Source organism: Theropithecus gelada, chromosome 1, assembly GCF_003255815.1.
Source record: "Theropithecus gelada isolate Dixy chromosome 1, Tgel_1.0, whole genome shotgun sequence".
NCBI lineage: Eukaryota > Metazoa > Chordata > Mammalia > Primates > Cercopithecidae > Theropithecus > Theropithecus gelada.
Genome location: NC_037668.1, coordinates 67,919,089 through 67,942,893, shown reverse-complemented (window position 1 = coordinate 67,942,893; position 23,805 = coordinate 67,919,089). Strand labels below are relative to the sequence as shown.

Sequence of the window (23,805 nt, the reverse complement as noted above, 5' to 3'; positions counted from 1 at the left end):
TTTTTTTTTTTTTTTTTTTGAGACGGAGTCTCGCTCTGTCGCCCAGGCGGGAGTGCAGTGGCCGGATCTCAGCTCACTGCAAGCTCCGCCTCCCGGGTTTACGCCATTCTCCTGCCTCAGCCTCCCGAGTAGCTGGGACTACAGGCGCCCGCCACCTCGCCCGGCTAGTTTTTTGTATTTTTTAGTAGAGACGGGGTTTCACCGTGCTAGCCAGGATGGTCTCGATCTCCTGACCTCGTGATCCGCCCGTCTCGGCCTCCCAAAGTGCTGGGATTACAGGCTTGAGCCACCGCGCCCGGCCTCTGTATTATTTTCATAAGCCAATTTTAAAACACTGATATCCTATATTGCTATGAACACAGACTGTCTCCCAGAAAGTTGGCTACAAATCCAAAGCTTAAGAAATGGAAACGGCCGGGCGCGGTGGCTCAAGCCTGTAATCCCAGCACTTTGGGAGGCCGAGGCGGGTGGATCACGAGGTCAGGAGATCGAGACTATCCTGGCTAACATGGTGAAACCCCGTCTCTACCAAAAATACAAAAAAAAAAAAAAAAAAACTAGCCGGGCGTGGTGGCGGGCGCCTGTAGTCTCAGCTACTTGGGAGGCTGAGGCGGGAGAATGGCGTGAACCCGGGAGGCGGAGCTTGCAGTGAGCCGAGATTGCACCACTGCACTCCAGCCTGGGAGACACAGCGAGACTCCGTCTCAAAAAAAAAAAAGAAATGGAAACATGTAATTTAAAGTAAATACATTTAACATAATTTATTTTCTTATATTTCTAAAGAGGTAACTGGGGCTCTTGTAAGGTGAGGTGTTTTTTTTTTGTTTGTTTTTTGTTTTTTTCAGACGGAGCTTTGCTCTCATTGCCCAGGCTGGAGTGCAATGGCAGATCTTGGCTTACCGCAACTTCTGTCTCCCAGGTTTAAGCAATTCTCCTGCCTCAGCCTCCCAAGTAGCTGGGATTACAGACATGTGCCACCACGCCCGGATAATTTTGTGTTTTTAGTAGAGATGGGGTTTATCCATGTTGGTCAAGCTGGTCTCAAACTCCCAACCTCAGGTGATCCACCTGCCTCTGCCTCCCAAAGTTCTGGGATTACAGGCATAAGCCACTGTGCCCAGCATAAGGTGAGATTGTTAAGTAGTTATAAAACTTGCTTCAAAGATTGAAATGAATATATGGTGTCTCAAAAGATAAATGATTGGTCAAGGTGGAGGCTGCAGTGAGCCGAGATTGCGCCACTATGCTCCAGCCCAAATGACACAGCAAGACTCCATCTCAAAAAAAAAAAAAAAAAAACAAAAAGGATAAATTAATGAAGCTTAATAGGATGGCAAATTTGAGCTATAACAAATACAATTAATTTAAAATGCCTTTAAATATTTGCCTTTCTGGGGCTGGGCGCAGTGGCTCACGCCTGTAATCCCAGCACTTTGGGAGGCCGAAGCGGGCGGATCATGAGGTCAGGAGATCAAGACCATCCTGGCTAATATGGTAAAATCCCGTCTCTACTAAAAATACAGAAAAATGGCCGGGCGCGGTGGCTCAAGCCTGTAATCCCAGCACTTTGGGAGGCCGAGGCGGGCGGATCACGAGGTCAGGAGATCGAGACCATCCTGGCTAACATGGTGAAACCCCGTCTCTACTAAAAATACAAAAAACTAGCCGGGCGTGGTGGCGGGCGCCTGTAGTCCCAGCTACTCGGAGGCTGAGGCAGGAGAATGGCCTGAACCTGGGAGGCGGAGCTTGCAGTGAGCCGAGATCGTGCCACTGCACTCCAGCCTGGGTGACACAGCGCGAGACTCCGTCTCAAAAAAAAAAAATAAAAAAAATAAAAATAAAAATAAAAATACAGAAAAATTAGCCAGGTGTGCTGGTGGGTGCCTGTAGTCCCAGCTACTCGGGAGGCTGAGGCAGGAGAATGACATGAACCTGGGAGGCAGAGCTTGCAGTGAGCTGAGATCGCGCCACTGCACTCCAGCCTGGGCAACAGAGCGAGACTCTGTCTCAAAAAAAAAAAAAAAAAAAAAAAAATTGCCTTTATTTGGCTAGTGCCACTTTCCTAACCACAAGAAGTGAAAATTGAGATAGGCCAGCTGTGAAAATAGCCACCAGCCAGGCAAGCTGGGATAACTGTTCATTTTAAACACACAATTACTTTATTCAGATTTAAGCATGTTAAGTAATAAAAACTTTTGTAATCTGTCATATGTATGTGAAATCTGTCCTATTTGAACAGAACAAAAATTATCAAAGTCAGTAAATCCTGATTATAAAGATATACACGAGTAAACGATGTCAACTATCTAAAATTTACTAAAGGGCTGGGCATAGTGGCTCATGCCTATAACCTCAGCAGAGGATTATTTGAGGCTAGGAGTTCAAGACCAGCCTGAGCAACACAGTAAGACCCTAAAACCAACCAAACAAAAAAAGCCTAGCTAGTCTTGGTGGCACACCTGTAGTCCCAGCTACTGAGGAGGTAGAGATGGGGGGGGTGGTCATTGAGCCCAGGATTTAAGGCTGAATTAAGCTGTGATCTCACTAGTACACTTCAGCCTAGGTGACAGAATAATATCTTCTCTCAAATAAAATAAAATTCACCAACTAAAGCCAGGCACAGAGGCTCAAGCCTATAATTCCAGATACTTGGGAGGCTGAGGTGAGAGAATCACTTGAGCCCAGGAGTTCAAGGCTGCAGTGAGCTTTGATTTTGCCACTATACTCCAGCCTGGCAACAAAGTTAGATTTATAAATCCATTAAAGTGGTTAAAAGGCAGGTTGAGAATTAAGGTCTCTCAAATAATTTATTTATTTTTTGAGACAGAGTCTCACGCTGTCGCCCAGGCTGGAGTGCAATGGCACAATCTTGGCTCACTGCAACTTCCACCTCCCAGGTTCAAGTGATTGTCCTGCCTCAGCCTCCCTCAAGTAGCTAGGATTACAGATGCTTGCCAGCATGCCCGGCTAATTTTTGTATTTTTAGTAGAGATGGGGTTTCGCTATGTTGGCCAGACTGGTCTTGAACTCCCAACCTCAGGTGATCCGCCCACTTTGCCCTCCCAAAGTGCTGGGATTACATGCATGAGCCACTGAGCCTGGCCTTTTTTTTTTTTTTTTTTTTTTTTTGAGACAGAGTCTTGTTCTGTTGCCCAGGCTGGAATGCAGTGATATGATCTCGGCTCACTGCAACCTCCACCTCCCTGGTTCAAGCAATTCTCCTTCCTCAGCCTCCTGAGTAGCTGGGGACTACAGGCACATGCCACTATGCCTGGCTAATTTATGTAATTTTAGTAAAGATGGGGTTTCACCATGCTGTCCAGGCTGGTCTCGAACTCCTGACCTCAAGAGATCCACCCACTTCAGCTTCCCAGAGTACTGGGATTACAGGCTCAAATAATTTTTGCCCCCCAGATGGAGTCTTGCTCTGTCACCCAGGCTGGAGTGCAGTGGTGCGATCTCAACTTACTGCAACCTCTGCCACCCAGGTTCAAGCGATTTTCCTGCCTCAGCCTCCCTAGTAGCTGGCATTACAGGTGCCTGCCAGCATGCCCGGCTAATTTTTGTATTTTTAGTAGAGAAGGGGTTTCAGCACCTTGGTCAGGTTGGTCTTGAACTCCAGAACTCATGATCCACCAGCGCCGGCCTCCCAAAATGCTGGGATTACATGCGTAAACCACCATGCCCGGCCACTCAAATAACTTTTAAAAGAGTAAGTCAGAATGTCCAGGGCTTGGTATTCCAAATTAAATATTTCAGGCTCCAAGTATGTTAACTCCAAATAAGCATGATCAAAAACGGGCATTTATGGTGTATTTTGTAAAAATATTTGCATAGTTATAAATCGATATAAAATGATTACCCATCCAAATATATAAACATGCCTGAAACCATGACAGCCAGTATATTACTCATGAGGATGCAAGATGTCACTTCAATCATCCATTCAAATCTGTACACTGGAACACTGAAACCAACATCCAATAGTAACCGACAGCCTGATAGATCAAACATGCACTAGGATAAGTTCTTCTTCAATTACTACAATAATGTGACTTTTTAAAAAAAGCCAACCATTGGGCCGGGCGCGGTGGCTCAAGCCTGTAATCCCAGCACCTTGGGAGGCCGAGACGGGCGGATCACGAGGTCAGGAGTTCGAGACCATCCTGGCTAACACGGTGAAACCCCGTCTCTACTAAAAATACAAAAAAACTAGCCGGGTGAGGTGGCGGGCGCCTGTAGTCCCAGCTACTCGGGAGGCTGAGGCAGGAGAATGGCATAAACCTGGGAGACAGAGCTTGCAGTGAGATGAGATCCGGCCACTGTACTCCAGCCTGGGTGACAGAGCGAGACTCCGTCTCAAAAAAAAAAAAAAAAAAAAAAAGCCAACCATTGAAAATCATGGAAAATGATTCCATTGTATGTATCCTTCCAATGTTGAGATGATCTACTGTGCCCACGATTTTGCCCATTACCTAGCTCATTTCAACAAGTTATATATAAATTTATAAAAATTGGAAAGGAAATTTAGCTCTGTTAACAGCAAGAAACACATTTTGGTAGGAATTTAGCTACTAAGCAAGAACTTTAAATTACTCTGTGTTTTGGCCAGCGTGGTGGCTCAGCTGAGTTCAGGAGATCGAGACCAGCCTGGCCCACATGGTAAAACCCCGTCTCTACTAAAAATACAAAAAATTAGCCGGGTGTGGTGGCTGGCACCTGTAATCCCAGCTACTCGGGAAGCTGAGGCAGAGAATCGCTTAAACCCGGGAGGCGGAGGCTGCAGTGAGCTGAGATTGCACCACTGCACTGAAGCCTGGGTGACAACAGCGAGACTCTGTCTCAAAAATAAATACATACATACATACATATATGCATATAAACATTACTCTGTGTTTCTACATAGCAAGAAGCCCATGAAGTCCAGTTAACATGTTACACTGGGATTCAGAATTTAGGTATTTTAGGAATGAAGTAAATAAAACTGTGGAATCAAGGGATGATCATCCCCTAAAAAAGGCTATTACAGAAAAAAAGTTTTTAAGCTAATACAATAGTAATTGACCCCCATGACCTCTTTTCTCTCCCACAAAATTCTGTTAAATAAAACACATATGCTAGTTTTCGCCAGTTACTGAGGACACAACTGTGAATTAAACAACATATTGGTTGGTATATCAGTCTAGTTGGGGCAGAACAGACATGTAACTACATCTGAAGAAACACAAATGTGTAACACAAAATTTAAGCTCAGACACATTACAGAAAGCAAAGGCCAGTCTATCAAATACTCAATGAAAGCTTACTGTGGAGGTTCAAAGTTTAACTTTATGACTTTAAAATGGCTGCAGTAATTACACCTCTCTCTATATAATACATCATCTCACTCAAAATGGTCACCTTTTTCAAATGCATGGCTATTCCAATTATATTACCACTGAGAGGCATCTACAGGGAGCTTACTCCTCTAGTACTTCTTTTTTTTTTTTTGAGATGGAGTCTTGCTCCGTCGCCCAGGCTAGTGTGCAGTGGCACCATCTCGGCTTACTGGAAGCTCCGCCTCCCGGGTTCACGCCATTCTCCTGCCTCAGCCTCCCGAGTGCTGGGACTACAGGCACCCACCACCACGCCCAGCTAATTTTTTGTATTTTTAGTAGAGACGGGTTTCACCGTATTAGCCAGGATGGTCTCGATCTCCTGATCTCATGATCCGCCCGCCTCGGCCTCCCAAAGTGCTGGGATTACAGGCGTGAGCCACCGAGCCTGGCCTCTTCTAGTACTTCTTTAATTTTCTCCAACAGTCAAAAATCTTTTGGGGTCAATATTAATAAGTAAGTTAAACAATAACTGCTGCAAAGTTTAAAACATTTTTACTTTTTACTGTGGTTTGTAAATGTCTCTGAGGGAAATTTCTAAAAGAATAAAAAATGTTCTGAGTGACAGTTACATAGGTTTTTGTTTTTGTTTTGTTTTGTTTTTTGAGACAGGGTCTCATTGTGTCACCCAGACTGGAGTGCAGTGTTGTGATCTTGGCTCACCACAACCTCCACCTCCCAGGCTCAAGCAATTGTCCTGCCTCAGCCTCCTGAGTAGCTGGGATTATAGGTGTGCACCAGTACCATCTGGCTTTTTTTTTTTTTTTTGAAACAGAGTCTTGCTCTGTCGCCCAGGCTGGAGTACAGTGGCATGATCTTGGCTCACTGCAACCTCTGCCTCCCGAGTTCCAGCAATTCTCTTGCCTCAGCCTCCAGGGTAGCTGGGATTACAGGCGCACGCCACCATGCCCGGCTCATTTTTGTATTTTAAGTAGAGATGGATTTTCACCATGTTGGCCAGGCTGGTCTTAAACTCCTGACCTCAAATGATCCACCCACCTTAGCCTCCCAAATTGCTGGGATTACAGGCGTGAGCTACTGCACCCGGCCGATAGCTACATAGTTTACATTTCAAATATTATCTTCATGGTAACTACACTCAAGAATGATACTCCCAAGAAATAAATTCTAGCATACGTGTTTAAAAATAAGCATGACTACTTTTATTACTTTGTATTTCAACTTTATTGCCACATTTAAAAAATACTGATATCTCTCTTATCCAAAATACCACTTAAAAGTTTTTTTTTAAACAAATACTCCTTATGTCCCACTACCTCAAGCATAACAAAATAATCTATCTCATTTGAACAGAATTCCTGTGATTAATTTTCCTTAGTAAAATTCAATGTTTTTTGTGGTTTTTTTTGAGACGGAGTTGCTCTTGTCTCCTGAGCTGGCATGACCTCAGCTTACTGCAACCTCCACCTCCCAGGTTCAAGCGATTCTGGTGCCTCAGTCTCCTGAGTAGCTGGAATTACAGACGCCTGCCACCATGCATGGCTAATTTTTGTATTTTTAGTAGAGATGGGGTTTCACCATGTTGGTCAGGCTGGTCTTGAACTCCCGACCTCAGGTGACCCCCCGACCTCGGCCTCCCAAAGTGCTGAGATTACAGGTGTGAGCCATGCCTGGCCAAAATTCAACGTTTTATGTTATTCTAATATTCTAACTCCAGCATCCCACTACCAAAAAAAAAGCTTTCAAAAACAATGGAAGGGTTAAAAAAAAAAAAAAAGATGTGGCTAGGCGTGGTGGCTCATGCCTATAACCCTAGCACTTTGGTAGGCTGAGGCGGGTAGATATCATGAGGTCAGGAGTTCGAGACCAGCCTGACCAACATGGTGAAACCCAGTCTCTACCAAAAATACAAAAATTAGCTGGGCATGGCGGCGTGCACCTGTAATCCCAGCTACTCGGGAGGCGGAGGTTGCAGTGAGCCGAGATCACACCACTGCACTCCAGCCTGGGTGACAGAGCAAGACTCGGTCTCAAAAACAAAAACAAAAACAAAAAAAAGCTGTGATTTCTCCTTGAATTGCTTGAAAGAAGCTTAATTTTAACAAAGTGTGAAATGACTAAGATTTTCTTTCCTTTACTCATTATAGCTCCTGAGGAGGCCACAAAGGGAAATCTCTATTAATCCCTTCCTGCTATAGAAGAACAGCATTAATCCTAGAGCCACTAACAGCTCTGGAAGAGTGAATGGTGGGCGACTAAAGAAGGGGAGAAAAATTTTAAACACAATCTATAACACATTCCATATACAATTTAATTTATTATTTGTACTGAAAACCTAGCTATAATGGTAGGTACTTTTTTCATCATAAAGAAATTATATTTAAGTCCCCATCTCACTATCTCCTTTCTCACAGGAGGTATAACTCTGGCATAGTGGATTTGGTGGCAAAAAACTACAATTTGAATTTTGGCCTATGCCAAGAAAACACGTATACAGAAGAAAAGCACTAGATTAGAAGTTTAAGACCTGGGCTTGAATCTCAGCTCTACCACTTTAGCTTTGAGACCATGGACAATTACAAGTTTTCTCTGGTCCCTATGATCCCCCAACTGCCTCACCTGTGCAATGATTATTATGAGGACTGGGTGAGATTACAGCACACAAATTTCTACATAAAATAATAAACAAAAAGAAATATAGTAACATACAACAGTATTAACCATAAAACTATTAAAATAGACAGACGATCCAGAGGGAGATCAATGAGGGCTGAAGTACACAAAAGGCTTTACTAGGTTTTCCTATAAACAAAATGCTCATTTCCAATTTTAAGCCATCCTTAGGTTCTGAAATAGTCAGAGTTCCTCTAATCAAGATAATGCAAATCCAACCCATTCTTAGAATTAAATCTCAAATATTACTTCCTCCCTGACACCTTTAATACTCTGGTATACAGTGAGCACCTCTCTCTGATCTCCTATAGCATTATCCATACCACTAATCTGATACTTACTGACAGAGAGTCTTACATTTTAGAGGTTTCCTGTGTATCAGGTTTGTCCCTTTGGCCTAAATAGATTCAATACAGTTAGAATGAAAGAACCATGGATACACTTACTGTTTCCTTTTTAGCAACTAAGTATTCTGTAGGCAAACAAGATATAAATTGAATTAAAACCAAAATAATGCAATTCAACTATATAGTTCCAAAGTTGCAAAAGAGATTACTATTCAAATGAATTTCTTTTTTAGTGCTAGTTTGACCTAGAAACCTAGATAATTTGATCCTTTTCATCTGTGGGTTCCCAAATAAGAATGGGAAGGACTACCCAGAAGATACTAAAAAAATGAAAAGAAAAACAATCTAACACAGGTTTGTTTCATATTGACAAAATTTTATCTTCAAGATAGAAGACATATATTGGAGTTAACAGACAACCCTTTATGGGATAATCAAGAGGAATATTTTACCCTTTCTTGACTAGATTAAACCAATGATATTTTTAATTAAATGATTTTGTGTGGAAGCAAGAAGCTATTCACAGTTCATGCTAGGTTTTAAATTAGAAACAAATTAACATTTTACATAAACCCTAAATGCTATATACTATGTGCTAACAAATAAAGAGTGTAAAACTAAATATACTTACCAAGAACAATATACACTTGCAGTTTGGAGCTGCTGGGTAAGGTAAGTCGTACAAAGAACAAATGCTGTGTTATCCTGCCCCTCAGATTCCAGATTACAAATGATGTCTAGTACTTCCTTGCAGTCGACCTTTGCAATCTATCAAAAATGAGATGACTAAGTCAAAAAGAAAATGGTGACTTTTCAGTAAACTTTGTTATATAATGTGAAACTTCTTGATGAGGCAAAAATTAGGGACATAATTTTCTCCTGCTAATGAATGAGTCTTCTGGCATGAATATTTCACATAAGAAAACATTAAAGAAGGGAACAGACACTATAAGGAAGTTCTACTACAGTCTCAATATAGATAGAAACATTTTTGCATTTTAAAAAAATTACTTACGAACATTGCTACCATATAGATGAATCAAATTATATATAATAATCTCAGGTTATTTTTACCTGAAGTATTATTATCTTTTTTTTCTTTCCTGTTCCTGTCTTCCCCTAGTATCTATGACCACAGCTGGGTCACTCTGGTTACAGATAGTAAAACATATGGCTTATCCTCACTGTCAGTGGGGCTAAAGGAGGCCAGTTCAGGAACTGTTTTAAATACAAACGCTACATTAACATCATTTTTTCATAGAAGGAAAATTTCTAGTGTATTAATGGGTTTTTCAGACCATCAAAACCCTTTTTAGAAATACATCTTTTCATTTACACGACTTAAATCATAAAAAAAACAAACAAAAACCCTCTAGACAAATCAAATTTTTCTGGGGCTCCTTTCCTACACTGAAAAAGAGTATAAAACAAGTGAACTAGACTTTAAAAGACCCTTTCTCATTCTTTTTTTTTTTTTGCATCAGAGCAAATGAGGTAAACAGCTCAACTCCTCCAGAGTGCTATGTAGTTACAAGGGGGTGGTTCTAAGGCTCTAATTTTAGTCATATCTTCAGGTAGGTGCAGAAAGGCTTTTTTTAAAGCTCAGCTCAAATGTTATTTTCTTACAGAATCGTTTCCTAACTTCTGAGGTCATGTTATTTGGATCGCTGTCAAACACTCAAATTTCTCCTTTGTAGCACTTATTTCTAGAACTTTTTTTATTTTTTCAAATAAATTTTACTGTATTATCTCGTTTTTTGTCATACGTCAACATGACAAATCTATAAGACTGGCAAGGCAGGCAATATTTCTATTTCACAAATAAAAAATGAGTCAAAAGTTCATTTTTAAATTGAAAATGTTTAAATTGGGATATTTATTCTGCCTTGGGCCAACATTTAACCTACTCATACTGGCCTTTACCTTTTATTATTTTGTGTGTGTGTGTGTGTGTGTTTTTTTTTTTAAGACAGTGTCTTACTCTGTTGCTTAGGCTGCAGTGCAGTTAGGGTAATCATGGCTCATTGAAGTCTCCACTCTCCTGGGCTCAAGATATCCTCTTGCCTCAGTTTCTCAAGTAGCTGTGACCACAAGTGTGTACCACCCCACCCAGCTTTTTTTTTTTTTTTTTTTTTTAAGAGATGAGCTCTCACTATGCTGCCCAGGCTGGTCTCAAACTCCTGGCCTCAAGTGATCCCTCCTGCCTCAGCCTTTCAAAGTGTTGGGATTATAGGTGTGAACCAACACCCTGGCCCTATTATTTTACTTTTTTATGTACTTTCACTTTGGCTCTCCAGCTAGACTATAAACTCGAGGACAAGAGCACAGCTCTATAAATAATATCCCAAATCCCCTGTAAACAAAATCCTGTAAGAAGAAAAAGAGCCATATCAAAATGTATGTGCCTAGCAAAGCAGTGCCATTTGCTAAATACCTGCACTGTGCGAAGTACTGGAGATGCAAGCCAATCTAATTTTTGCCCTAATGGATATCACAGTCTAGTCAGGGTTATTAGTAAGGAAGCAGTTACTAAGAATTAAATAGCTACAATGAGAGAGTATACAGTATTTTAAAAATACCTTTGGTAAGAAGACTCTAACCCAAATTTGGGAACCAAAAAAGACTTTCCGGGTAAAGTGGCACCTAAGATGAGTGGGAATGAATAGGAATAAGCCATGGGAAAGGGACAGTGAACTGCAAAAGATACTCCAGAACAAGAAGAAAAACACATGCAGTGGCCTAAATAAGAGTGAGCATAGCATTGAAGAAACAGAAATAAAATATTTCAGTATTGTTGTGGGTAACCCAGCAATACTGTGGGAGCATCAAGTCTTGAGAGTTGCTAGGAGTAGAAGCACTTCTGTTCTACTTTCTTTTTTTTCTTCTTCTTCTTTTTTGAGATGGAGTCTTGCTCTGTCGCCCAGGCTGGACTGCAGTGGCGTGATCTCGGCTCACTGCAACCTCTGCCTCCCAGGTTCAAGTGATTCTCCTGTCTCAGCCTCCTGAGTAGCTGGGATTACGACACCATGCCCGGCTAATTGTTTAATATTTTTAGTAGAGACAGAGTTTCAACATGTTAGCCAGGATGGTCTCGATCTCCTGACCTCATGATCCACCCGCCTCGGCCTCCCAAAGTGCTGGGATTATAGGCGTGAGCCACCGCGTCTGGCCAGCACTTCTGTTTTTCTATTATCATTATCTCCGTGCCTTCTAAGTTACCACAGGGATTGTTGGTAAACATGCTCCTGCACTGGCCTAAACAAGCAAAGCTTAACTTTCTCTACCAATGTCTCAGATTAAACTTAACTTTAACTTTCTCCAATTATGCATTTTCAGCAAATATTAACATTCTTTTTTTTTTTTTAACATTCTTTTAATTAGCTCGTAATATTGCTGTTTACCTGGCATTTTAAAATACACCAGTATGCTTGATAATGAAATTTCTGATCAAGAGCTTCATAACTCCGAAGCTTGGTATCTCACATACACATTTTCATTATCTATTAACTTGACTGTTTTGCTTCCATCAAGGTTTCTATTGTGAAGGTGGAACTAGTATACAGTGGGGGCTTTGTATAAGCTTCCAATTCAAGAGCTCATTTGTCTTGTGCCCACTTATCTGAGGTAATAACAGAAATAAATATCACTCTAGACTTATTTTCCACTTTCATTTAACTAAATGAGACATCTGATCATTTTTACAAATGAGAAAAACTGAAGCCAGAGGTTTTTTTCCATATCTGTTATCTGTTCCTCCTTATAGACTCTAAATTCCTTGAAAGCAGGTACTAGATCTTATTTTATACTTTTATCCCCCTTGGCACCTGTTTTAGGATATTCACACAACAAGCACTCAGTTAACATCCTTTGACTTGAAGAGAATCTCAGTATTATGCCCCAAATACCTGTACCTTCTTCAATATAGAGGAAAAAAGATACGATAAATAAAAGTAAATAAATAACTGAAAAAATTCATGTAAATTAAAATGAGATAACACCTCACTAACAAAATATCATTATACTACTTGTCCTCAATCTTTTGCAATAAATAGCTAAGACCACACTAAAAAACAAATACATGCAAGAAAATACTTCACAGCTAAGGTAAATTAAAATGAAGGTCATCCACAAGCTTCTGAGAGTTTCAATGAGTATCTAGGTAACATCTTATACTTAGATACTAAAACAATTTTTTGTTCTTAAATATAATTTCTAGTCCTGGGGCTAACAATTCTATAGCTGGTAAAACAAACCGAACATGTGTTTCAAATAATCAAGTATGCTTACTACCTATTTTACCACTAAAATATAAGTTCCTTAAGGGCAGAAGTCTGTTTCTTTCCCCACTTATCTTCAGTGCCTACAATAGTGCCAGGCCCATGAATGAACATCAATAACTACTTGTCAGAATGAAAGATAACTATAAGATAAATAACATGAAGAATAAATGGGACAGAAGACTGAAGACAGGAAGAATAAAACTGACTGAAGTAAGCCACAAAGATTCCAAGGAAAATAATTATTGGGGAGATAGCAGGGTCTAGATGGACAGGGGAGAGTGTAGCCCAAAAATAAAAAGCCAGAATGAGCAAACTAATTAATGTGAGAGTAACTGTGGCACGTGAGGAGGGAAAAGGTTATCTGATGTAACGGCAATGAGTGATGTCACGCAGATGACACTCCGTGAATGAAAGGCTAAACAAGTTGAGAGACTTAGGATAGAGCTAAATCACACACTGGGGGATAGACAGACTGAATAAGGCCATGTCACAGAGTTGTACAGTTTTGCATGGCACAAAACTAACCAGCCAAGAGAGTTACTGGGAGCTGAAATTCAGTCCACTTGTCAAGCCCTAATGAGGCTTTTGCCCTCAGAAGACGGAAGACCTTTGAAAGGCAACCATATGAAGGTGGTGTTAGAGGGTAAGGGTACTTTTGGCTGATTTCCACAAAATTATCATGCAGGCCAATGGTAACAGAATACTAAAGGACCCGAAACTTACTCACGGGTTTTTATGGGGAAAACCAATTTTTGTTGTTGTTTTCACTTGTATATATATCCAAAAGAAATCACTGGAAATCGTAGTTTGATTAATTACTGTTTACTAGATTTCTGCTAATTACAAAAATATTTACAATAGAAAACCCAGAACACAGAATAAAAATCATCTTCAATCTTACAACTCAATGATAACTAGTATCAACAATGTGAATTTTTTTCCAGTATTATGTCTATATACATGTTACACAGCATGGGTTTAATATGTGACTACTGCAAATATGTACACATTTTAAAGAAAGGGGATACTATGCTGGTTATATGTTACTTCTTTTACCTTATGCTATGTTGTGACTTAAGTAGGAGTTGGGTATTTTTCTCTTTCTTTCTTTCTATTTTTGAGATGGAGTCTTGCTCTGTTGCCCAGGCTGGAGTGCAGTGGTGCAATCTCGGTGCAACCTCCGCCTCCCGATATCATGCAATTCTCCTGCTTCAGCCTTTTGAGTAGCTTAGACTACAGGTATACGCTGCCATGCCCAGCTAATTTTTTGTATTTTAGTATAGACAGGGTTTCACCGTGTTGCCCAGGCTGGTCTTGAACTCCTGACCTCAGGCAATCTGCTCGCCTCGACTTTCCAAAGTGCTAGGATTACAGGCGTGAGCCACTGCACCCGGTCCGTTTGTTTTTTTACTATAAGAGACAGGGCTAGAGTGTAGTGGAGTCTGTGGCCCAGGCTAGAGTGTAGTGGTGCGATCGCAGCTCACTGCAGCCTCGAACTCCTAGGTACCAGTGATCCTCTCTCCTGCCTCAGCCTCCAAGGTAGTTGGGACTATAGTCGCACACCATCATGCCCAGTTTATTATTTTTTTGTAGAGATGGAGTTTCATATTGTTGCCGAGGCTGGTCTTGAACTCCTGGCCTCAAATGTTCCCTCAACCTAAGCCTCCCAAAGAGCTAGGATTACAGGCATGCGCCACTAGACCCAGCCTTAAGTAAGAGTTTTTACAGATGTATTCAACAGCCCAGAAAAACAGGAGTGGGTGAGGAGAATATAGAGGCAAAGAGATCAGTAAGAACAGAAGTGGCATGAGTGGACATTCTGGCATTTTGTCTCTTTTTGGAGAGAGTCTCACTCTGTCACCCAGGTTGGAGTGCACTGGCACGATCTCAGCTCACTGCAACCTCTGCCTCCTAGGTTCATGCAATTCTCCTGTCTCAGCCTCCTGAGTAGCTGGGATTACAGGTGTGTGTCACCACACCTGGCTAATTTTTGTATTTTTAGTAGAGACAGGATTTCATCATGTTGTCCAGGCTGGACTCAAACTCCTGACCTCAAGTGATCTGCCTGCCTCCACCTTCCAAAGTGCTGGGACTACAGGCATGAGCCACTGTGCCTGGCCTGGTCTGTGGTTTTCTTTCTTACAATGTCTTTGTTTGGTTTTAATATCAAAGTAATACTGGCTTCATAGCATAAGTCGGGAAGTGTTCCCTCTTTTTCTGTTTTTTTGAATACTTTGTGAAGGACTGGTATTAATTCTTCTGTAAATGTTCTGTTCAGTGAGACCCTGTGGATGTGGGAAATTTTCAAATTACCCTCTTTACTAGTCATAGGTATACTCGGATTTTCTATTTATCTGTCAGTCAGTTTCTGTGTGTGTGTGTGTGTGTGTTTTTTTTTTTTCTTGAGACAGAGTTTCGATTTTGTTGCCCAGGCTGGAGTGCAACGGCACAATCTCGGCTCACTGCAACCTCTGCCTCCCGGGTTCAAGCGATTCTCCTGCCTCGGCCTCTCGAGTAGCTGGGACTACAGGTACGCGCCACCGTGCCCGGCTGATTTGTTTTTTGTATTTTTAGTAGAGACGGGGTTTTACCACATTAGCTAGGCTGGTCTCAAACTCCTGGCCTCAGGTGATCCATCCGCCTTGGCCTCCCAAAGTGCTAGGATTATAGGCTTTGAGTCTCTGCACCCGGCCTCAGTGGGTTTTATCTTTCTAGAAATTTGTCCATTTCATCCGGTAATGTAATTTGTTGGCAAACAGTTGTTCAGAGTATTCCTTTATAATCCTTTTTATTTCTGTAAGGTTGATGGTAGTGTCTTTTTTTTTTTGAGACAGAGTCTCGCTGTGTCGCCCAGGCTGGAGTGCAGTGGCCAGATCTCAGCTCATTGCAAGCTCCGCCTCCCGGGTTTTTACGCCATTCTCCTGCCTCAGCCTCCCGAGTAGCTGGGACTACAGGCGCCCATCACCTCGCCCGGCTAGTTTTTTGTATTTTTTAGTAGAGACGGGGTTTCACCGTGTTAGCCAGGATGGTCTCGAACTCCTGACCTCGTGATCCGCCCGTCTCGGCCTCCCAAAGTGCTGGGATTACAGGCTTGAGCCACCGCGCCCGGCCAGTGTCTCCTTTTTTATTCCTGATTTGAGTATTCTTTTTGTTCTTGTTCAGTCTAACTGAAAGTATATCAATTTTGTCAATCTTTTCAAAGAACTAACTTTATTACTTTTCTTTATTGATTTTATATTCTCTATTTCATTTATTTATACTCTAATCTTTATTATTTCCTTCCTTCTGCTTGCTTTCAGTTTAATTTGCTCTTCTTTTTCTAGTTTCTTAAGGTGAATGGTTAGGTTACTGGCTTAAGACATTTCTTTTTTAAAATCAACATTTTACAAATATAAATTTCCCTCCATAAATATTGGTATGTTGTGTTTCATCATTCATCTCAAAGTATTTTCTGGGCTGGGCATGGTGGCTCATGCCTGTAGTCCCAATACTTTGGGAGGCTAAACTGGGAGGACCACGTGAGCCCAGGAGTTCAAGGCTGCAGTGACCTATGATTGTGCCACTGCACTCCAGTCTGGGGGACAGAGTGAAACCCTGTCTCAAAAACCACAAAACAAAATACAACAAAAAGTCATTTTCTAATTTATCTTGTTTTTGGTTTTGGTTTTTTCTTTTCTTTAATTAATTGCTTATTTGGGAAGGTAGAGTTAAATTTCACTTATTTGCGAATTTCCCAAATTTCCTTCTGCTATTCGTTTCTAATTTTATTTTACTGTAGTTAGAGAACATACTTTATATATTTCAATCCTTTAAAATTTATTTAGATTTGTTTTATGGGCTAACACATGGTCTATCCTAGAGAATAGACCATGTGCATTTGAGAAGAATGTATATTTAGCTGCTATTGGGTAGTCTATAGATGGCTGCTCAGTCCACTTGGTTTATAGTGTTGTTTAAGTGTTCCATTTTGGCCGGGCGCGGTGGCTCACGCCTGTAATCCCAGCACTTTGGGAGGCCGAGATGGGCGGATCACGAGGTCAGGAGATCGAGACCATCCTGACTAACACGGTGAAACCCCGTCTCTACTAAAAATACAAAACTTAGCCCGGCGCGGTGGCGGGCGCCTGTAGTCCCAGCTACACGGGAGGCTGAGGTAGGAGAACGGCGTGAACCCGGGAGGCAGAGCTTGCAGTGAGCTGAGATCCGGCCACTGCACCCCAGCCTGGGCGACTGAGCGAGACTCCGTCTCAAAAAAAAAAAAAAAAAAAAGTGTTCCATTTCTTTGTTGCCTAGTTGTTCTACCCATTATTCAGAGTGGGTATTAAAGTCTCCAACTCTCATATTTGAATTGTCCATTTATTTGCCTCTTTGCCGCTATTTCATGCATTTTGGGCTCTATCATTTCTCAGACTGGACAAGTTTGCTGATTCTTTCTTCTGCTAATTCAAATTTGATGCTAACCTTCTCTAGTGAATTAACTTGAGTTGCTGCACTTTTTGACTTCAGAATTTCATTTTGAGAAATGGAATTTCTCAATTTTATTTTGAGACAGGGCTCACTCTTGCCCAGGTGGGAGTGCAGAATGGAGTGATCACACCTCACTGCAGCCTTGACCTCCCAGGCTCAAGTGATCCTCCCACCTCAGTCTCATGAGTAGCTGGGACTACAGGTGCACACTACCACACCCAGCCAATTTGAAAAATTTTTTTGTAGAGATAGGGTCTCTACATGTTGCACACGTAGATGTTGCTCAGGCTGGTCTCAAGAGTTTCTCCCACCTTGGCCTCCCAAAGTGCTGGGATTACAGGCGTGAGGCACCTCACCTGGCCTCCTTTAATTCTTTAGGCAAGTTTCCTTTAGTTCTTTGAATATACAGTTGGTCCTCGCTATTTGCAGACTCGGTATTTGTGTATTAGCCTACTTGCTAAAATTTATTTGTAAAACCCCCAAATCAATAATCAGAGCACCTTTGTGGTTATTTCACAAGCATGCACAGTGTGGCAAAAAATTTGAGTCACCTGACAGGCATATTACCAGCTGAGGTCAAAGGTCATATTCTTATGAGATTTATCTCTTTTTCTTGAGTAAAACTTCCTCAGATTGCTGTAAAGCCTTTAATTTTTCAGAATTCTAAAAAAGTTAATCTTATTTACTCTCTGGTTTCAAATGGTGATAACTTAGAACTCTTAATTTCCAGCTCAGACCTCTCCTCTAAGTCTCACATTGTGTGAATACTGTCTGTTGTTTCTCTCCCTTTTGTCTTGTTCATTCTTGTATCCCCATTGCCTAGCAGACACCTCCAATGAATGTATACTGAATAAATGGAAGGCATTTCTGCATTATTTCTTGTAATTACATGCGAATCTAAAATTACCTCAAAATAAAATGTCTAATTTTACTTAAAAAAGAGAAAGGATCACCTTGGCCACTGTAGAAAATAAATCAGGAAAAGGCAAGATTAGATACAGTTAGAAAGGTTTCAAAATAATCAGGCAATTAAACAACAGTAATAACAAACGTAAGAGGCAGCTAACTGGCATAACACACGGTGGGTAGAGGCAGCATACTTATGTTCCTAAGTTATTTTCCTGCTTAGGCTATCAATGTAAACTAGTATTCCGGCCAGTGCCATTAATATTTTATCATTTACCTTTCTCTAGAATAGTGGTTTTCAATGCAGTATTTCCCCAATTAGTCCTGAGGTATACTGAAAACAATTTGTTCCTAGCAACAGATTTTAAAAATCAAAGTTGATAAATGTTTTATTTTTTCAAAAAGGAATCAAAATAGATTCAAGCTTATTCATATAATACTTTATTCACTTGCATCCTTGAGTAGAAGAAAGGTGGAAGTTACAGTTAGCAAACTTACATTTCAAGTAACCCTAGATATCTTTGGGAACATCATCTGTTAGGTTCAAAGACATTATCTGGGAAAAAAAGAATACTGACCAGTTTTAAAAACATGAGACTCCTGGCTGGGCGCGGTGGCTCAAGCCTGTAATCCCAGCACTTTGGGAGGCCGAGACGGGTGGATCACGAGGCCAGGAGATCGAGACCATCCTGGCTAACATGGTGAAACCTCGTCTCTACTAAAAAATAACAAAAAACTAGCCGGGCGATGTGGCGGACGCCTGTAGTCCCAGCTACTCGGGAGGCTGAGGCAGGAGAATGGCGTGAACCCGGGAGGCGGAGCTTGCAGTGAGCTGAGATCCGGCCACTGCACTCCAGCCTGGGCGACAGAGCAAGACTCCATCTCAAAAAAAAAAAAAAAAAAAAAAAAACATGAGACTCCTTTTAAACTGCAGTAATGCTACACACCAGTACTATGATGCCTCATCGACCTTGCATATTTCTTAAAGAAATAAATGGTCACCAACACTTCCATTTAAACCCTATCACAGTGTGTATCTGAAAGAAGGCTGAAATGTCCTGCCGAATTCTTGACAATGATATGTCCGATAGACTCTTCATAATGACCCCTCCAGTGCAATCATACACCAACCAAAATACCCACACATAACCTATGAAAGTAAGACCAGAAGTGAGATCCACATGCATACAAGTTCTGGGAAGACGTCTCTTCAAACCTATGAAAAAGAACTGTGCTTTCGGAAATAAAATATCTAAACAAGCAAATCTAAAATATCTAAACAAGCAAAACCTCAATTTCTTTACACAGCCTTTCTGTCATTAGTGTAATGAGTGTATATCTCATTCCTTGCATGATCACAAGGATAAAGTAAAAGTATTAAGACTTTCAAAATAATCAGGCAATTAAACACCAGTGGTCTAACAGGCAGTCAATTAGCATAAAAGAAGGTGGTGGAGGTCGCATATTTTAAATTTCAAATTTAATTAAACCTTTTGTAATTATTCCTTGTTCAGAATTCACCTTAATCTTGATTCTTACTTAAACTACATCTGGAATTTCTATACTCCTGTTTACTTTTTCTTCTACTCCCAAACTGAATTCCCACTGGTCCTGTTTAAATGTTACCTGCTCTATCATTTATACCTAGTGACTGTGTCAATTCCCAACAGTGTTAGGCTGGTGAGTAAATTGGATCCTGTTTATCTTTTCCTTTCCCCATCAGGAAAAGAAACAACCATCTGCTATTGTGTCTATCAACCATGTCAGACACCGAAGATGTAGTTTATTCAGGGATTAAGAATGAAACAGACCCCTGCCTTAACTGTGACAAGAACTCTGCCGACAGATTTCTTGAGCTCTTTAAAATAGAAGTGCTTCGTGTTTAAAATGTTATCTTTTCTATATGGAAAACCTAATCTTTGCAAAGATTTCTCCTTTCAGTAATGAAAAAATATAGGAAACATCCACTTGGGACACCAGGCCACTGCCAAGTCTATAACATTCATTAAAATCCTTTCATATGTAAAGTTAATAGCAATGTCACCTCATTCAATTCAACATAAATAAAGTATCACAACCTAAAACCCCAGGATTCCATGGAATTCTTCTGCCTTCCAGACCTACCAGATCTCTGAAAGGACTCACTCTTTGCCCATTGGGTTCTGAATTTTGGCTTTCAGATGACCCAGTCAATTAATCTTAATTGTATGTGTCTGGCTAAATCTTCCCCAGCAGCGGTTTCCTATTACATATACCTACTATTGGGATACCCACAGGTGCCAACATACAATATACTTTTATTCCCAGCTGTTGCTCAAGTTAACTCTTCTCCTGAACTCAGGTGAAGCAGATGGCAAATACGTAACTCTGCTACCTTAGAACATATGCTGAATTTAAACTCCAATTAATCAACATCTAGTGAGTTACTGGTAATTTTCCAAAGCAGACTAAAGATTATTTTTAATTCTGTTGACACTTGCAAAAGAAAAGTATCACTAGAATAAGAGACTGAATAGTGGCTGGGCGTGGTGGCTCATGCCTTGTAATCCCAGCACTTGGGAGGCCAAGGCAGGCAGACAACATGAGGTCAGGAGTTCGAAACCAGTTGGTCACCAGTAGAAACGGTGAAACCCCCTTTCTACTAAAAATACAAAAAATTAGCCAGGCGTGGTGGTGCGTGCCTGTAATCCCAGCTACTCAGGAGGCTGAGGCAGGAGAATCGCTTGAACCCGGGAGGCGGAGGCTGCAGTGAGCTGGTATTGCGCCATTGCACTCCAGCCTGGGCAACAAGAGTGAAACTTCATCTCAAAAAAAAAAAGAAAAAAAAAAAAAGAGAGAGAGAGACTGACTAGTTACGATGATACTAGAGTTCCTTTAAAATAATTTTCAGGTAACTTCATGTGTACTAAATGTTTTTGCATTGGTATATTTAACAAATTAATCCAGATCATGATAAAAATGTTTTAAATCACACCTATATGTATAAATATGAACAGAATAATATATCACCAAGATGTTCCCAATCAGACTATGGTTTATCAGTGTCTAACACATGGAAATAGCCGGTGGAGTGGAAAGAAGGCTGACCAAGGAGCCAGGTGACCTGCATTCCAGCTGGGCTTGGCCTCTCTAATAAGCTTAATGCAGGAAGGGCCTTGGAAATATTATCAGCTTGGCTTCAGTTTCATCACTTATAGAACACGGAGGGTTAGACCAACTGATATATTTTTTTTCTTTTTCTTTTTTTTTTTTTGAGACAGAGTCTTGCTCTGTCACCCAGGCTGGAGTGCAGTGGCCGGATCTCAGCTCACTGCAAGCTCCGCCTCCCGGGTTTACGCCATTCTCCTGCCTCAGCCTCCCGAGTAGCTGGCACTACAGGCGGCCGCCACCTCGCCCGGCTAGTTTTTTGTATTTTTCAGTAGAGACAGGGTTTCACCATGTTAGCCAGGATGGTCTCGATCTCCTGACCTTGTGATCCGCCCGTCTCGACCTCCTAGAGTGCTGGGATTACAGGCGTGAGAGACCAACTGATATTAAACCACTGAAATAGACTGAAAAATTTAATTCTTGTAGAGCAGAGGTTAGCAAACATTTTTTGTACAAGGGCAGACAGAAAATATTTTCAGCTTTTCTGGCCAGAGAGTCTGTTACTACTACTCACCTCCGCCACTGCAGCACAAAAGCAGCCACAGACAAGAAATGAGTAAGTGTGACTTCGTGCCAGTAAAACCTTATTTATAAAAACAGGTAGTTGGGTGGGTGCCAACCCCTTGTTGTGAACCGTATCAAATTATATTTCCAGTGACACAGTTCCCTGCAAACTCAACACAATCACGAAAAATCCCGTTTCCATACATTGTTATTAATAAACCAGAGAAGATCATGTACAAAACAAAGCTGATCATCTTCCCAGACTCTCCCTTGTCCCTCCACCCATTCTTTCTTCTAATTAGCAGCAGAACACCACTATTCTTCCAGTCTCCCAAGCTAGAAGCCTTATGAGCCTCTTGAAAGTATCTCTGTACATCCTCCTCTGTTTCTGCCCTGTCAGCAAGTCCTGTCCTTTCTCCTCTTGCTGGCTACAATCTCTTGTCTTGAACATAATATATACTACTTCTGTCTAGTCTTCCTAAAACACTTCAGTCATGTCACTTCCTAATTTCAAAGCCTTCTTAATTTTTACTGCATCAAATGTAACCACTAATGCAATGGAGTTTCCAAGCCCTTCTTTTCCAACCCCAACAGGTCTTATTTCTCACAAGACTTCAATAACCACTCTCTGCTCTAGGCAGGGTATTTATTCTGTAGTGGATCCCTGCAAAGTACTCATTAGTACCTGTGCCTTTACTACCACTCAGTCATCTCCAAACCATTCTTTCCACCCATCCAAAACCCACCATTACTTAAAGCTCCAACTCAAGGATCAATTTTTCTATAAACACAGGATTCTCTATCTTTACACTTCTACCGAATTTAGGGCAGTATCATAGAGCTTAGTACTTATCTTCCTGTAACTATTTTTGGCAAACAAACTGGGCCATACACAATTTGCTGTATTTGCCAATGCCTAATACGACATTAGAAACAAAACGGGTTTTAATTAAACAAAGGCTAAGAGAGTAAAGTTATTATTATAGGATGAGGAATCAAACCCAAAATGTAGTATTTTCTCAGTCTGATTAACTTTCCCAAACATAAAATACTGCAGCTGCTATTAGAGGTAAGGAATCTATCTCCTTACACTACCTGATACTACAAATAAATAAATTAGCATACAGGTTTATAGTTGGTCCCTTATGATCGCTTTTTTTTTTTTCTTTTTTAAGATGGAGTCTCACCCTGTCACCCCAGCTGGAGTGCAAATGGCGTGATCTTGGCTCACTGCAACCTCTGCCTCCCGGGTTCAAGTGATTCTCTTGCCTCAGCCTCCCGAGTAGATGGGATTACAGGTGCACGCCACCACACCTGACTAATTTTTTGTATCTTTAGTAGAGACGGGGTTTCACCATGTTAGCCAGGCTGGTCTTGAACTCCTGACCTCATAATCCGCCTGCCTCGGCCTCCCAAACTGCTGAGATTACAGGTGTGAGGCACTGTGCCCAACCCATACGACTGCTTTTAAAAATGTAAATGAAGTCATAGGAGGCTAACTATCTCTGTGTATACTACATTGTTTCTCTGTGCAAATTCAGGTTTCACCTCTGCTCAATCTCGACTTCAACTGCTCCTCCCTAGTTCTGCACCCCAGGCTTAAAGAATTCTTCTACTAGAGTCTATATTTGTACAGTGTCTAAAATATGCCAGGAACTGTGTTAAGTGTTTTAGATATTATCACATTTAAACTATCCAGACATTTTGCGAGACGGCTACTACTGTTTTGCCTACTTTACAGATAACGAAAATAAAGCTACCTGGCCAAGGCTGTATGGCTAGTAAATGACAATGTCAAGATTCAAGCCTACATATTTTGATTGTTGCTCTCACTTCTCTTGATGTCTTCTCTTGATGTCTTGTGAAAAACATACTCTACCTATGCTTCTCAGTAAATTCAATCCAGTAATGAGCCACGCACAAGCCTCAGAACTTCAAAGTTCCCTCCCATCTTTTCTGAAGTATCCCCTCTGAGTAAACAAAAGAAATAAAAACTTGCCTGTGCAACAAGTCTACTTTAAAACCAGAATCCAGGAAGAACTAGAAGGCTGGCAGTGCCAGTGAGTTGGATCATGTATATGAGATGTGTGAGTGTCAGATTAATATGTATAAAAGCAAAGCAGGGGCAGATCACCTTGGATTTAA

General features: G+C 41.1%; 1 protein-coding gene across 1 annotated transcript in view; it reads right to left on the bottom strand.

Moving 5' to 3' along the window:
• Window positions 1-23,805, bottom strand: part of RLF (rearranged L-myc fusion) — an 81,790-nt gene that overhangs the window by 11,029 nt on the left and 46,956 nt on the right. The window contains exon 6 of the mRNA XM_025365117.1: window positions 8,988-9,124. Coding sequence (XP_025220902.1) covers window positions 8,988-9,124 — 137 coding nt within the window. The remainder of the gene's footprint in view (window positions 1-8,987; window positions 9,125-23,805) is intronic.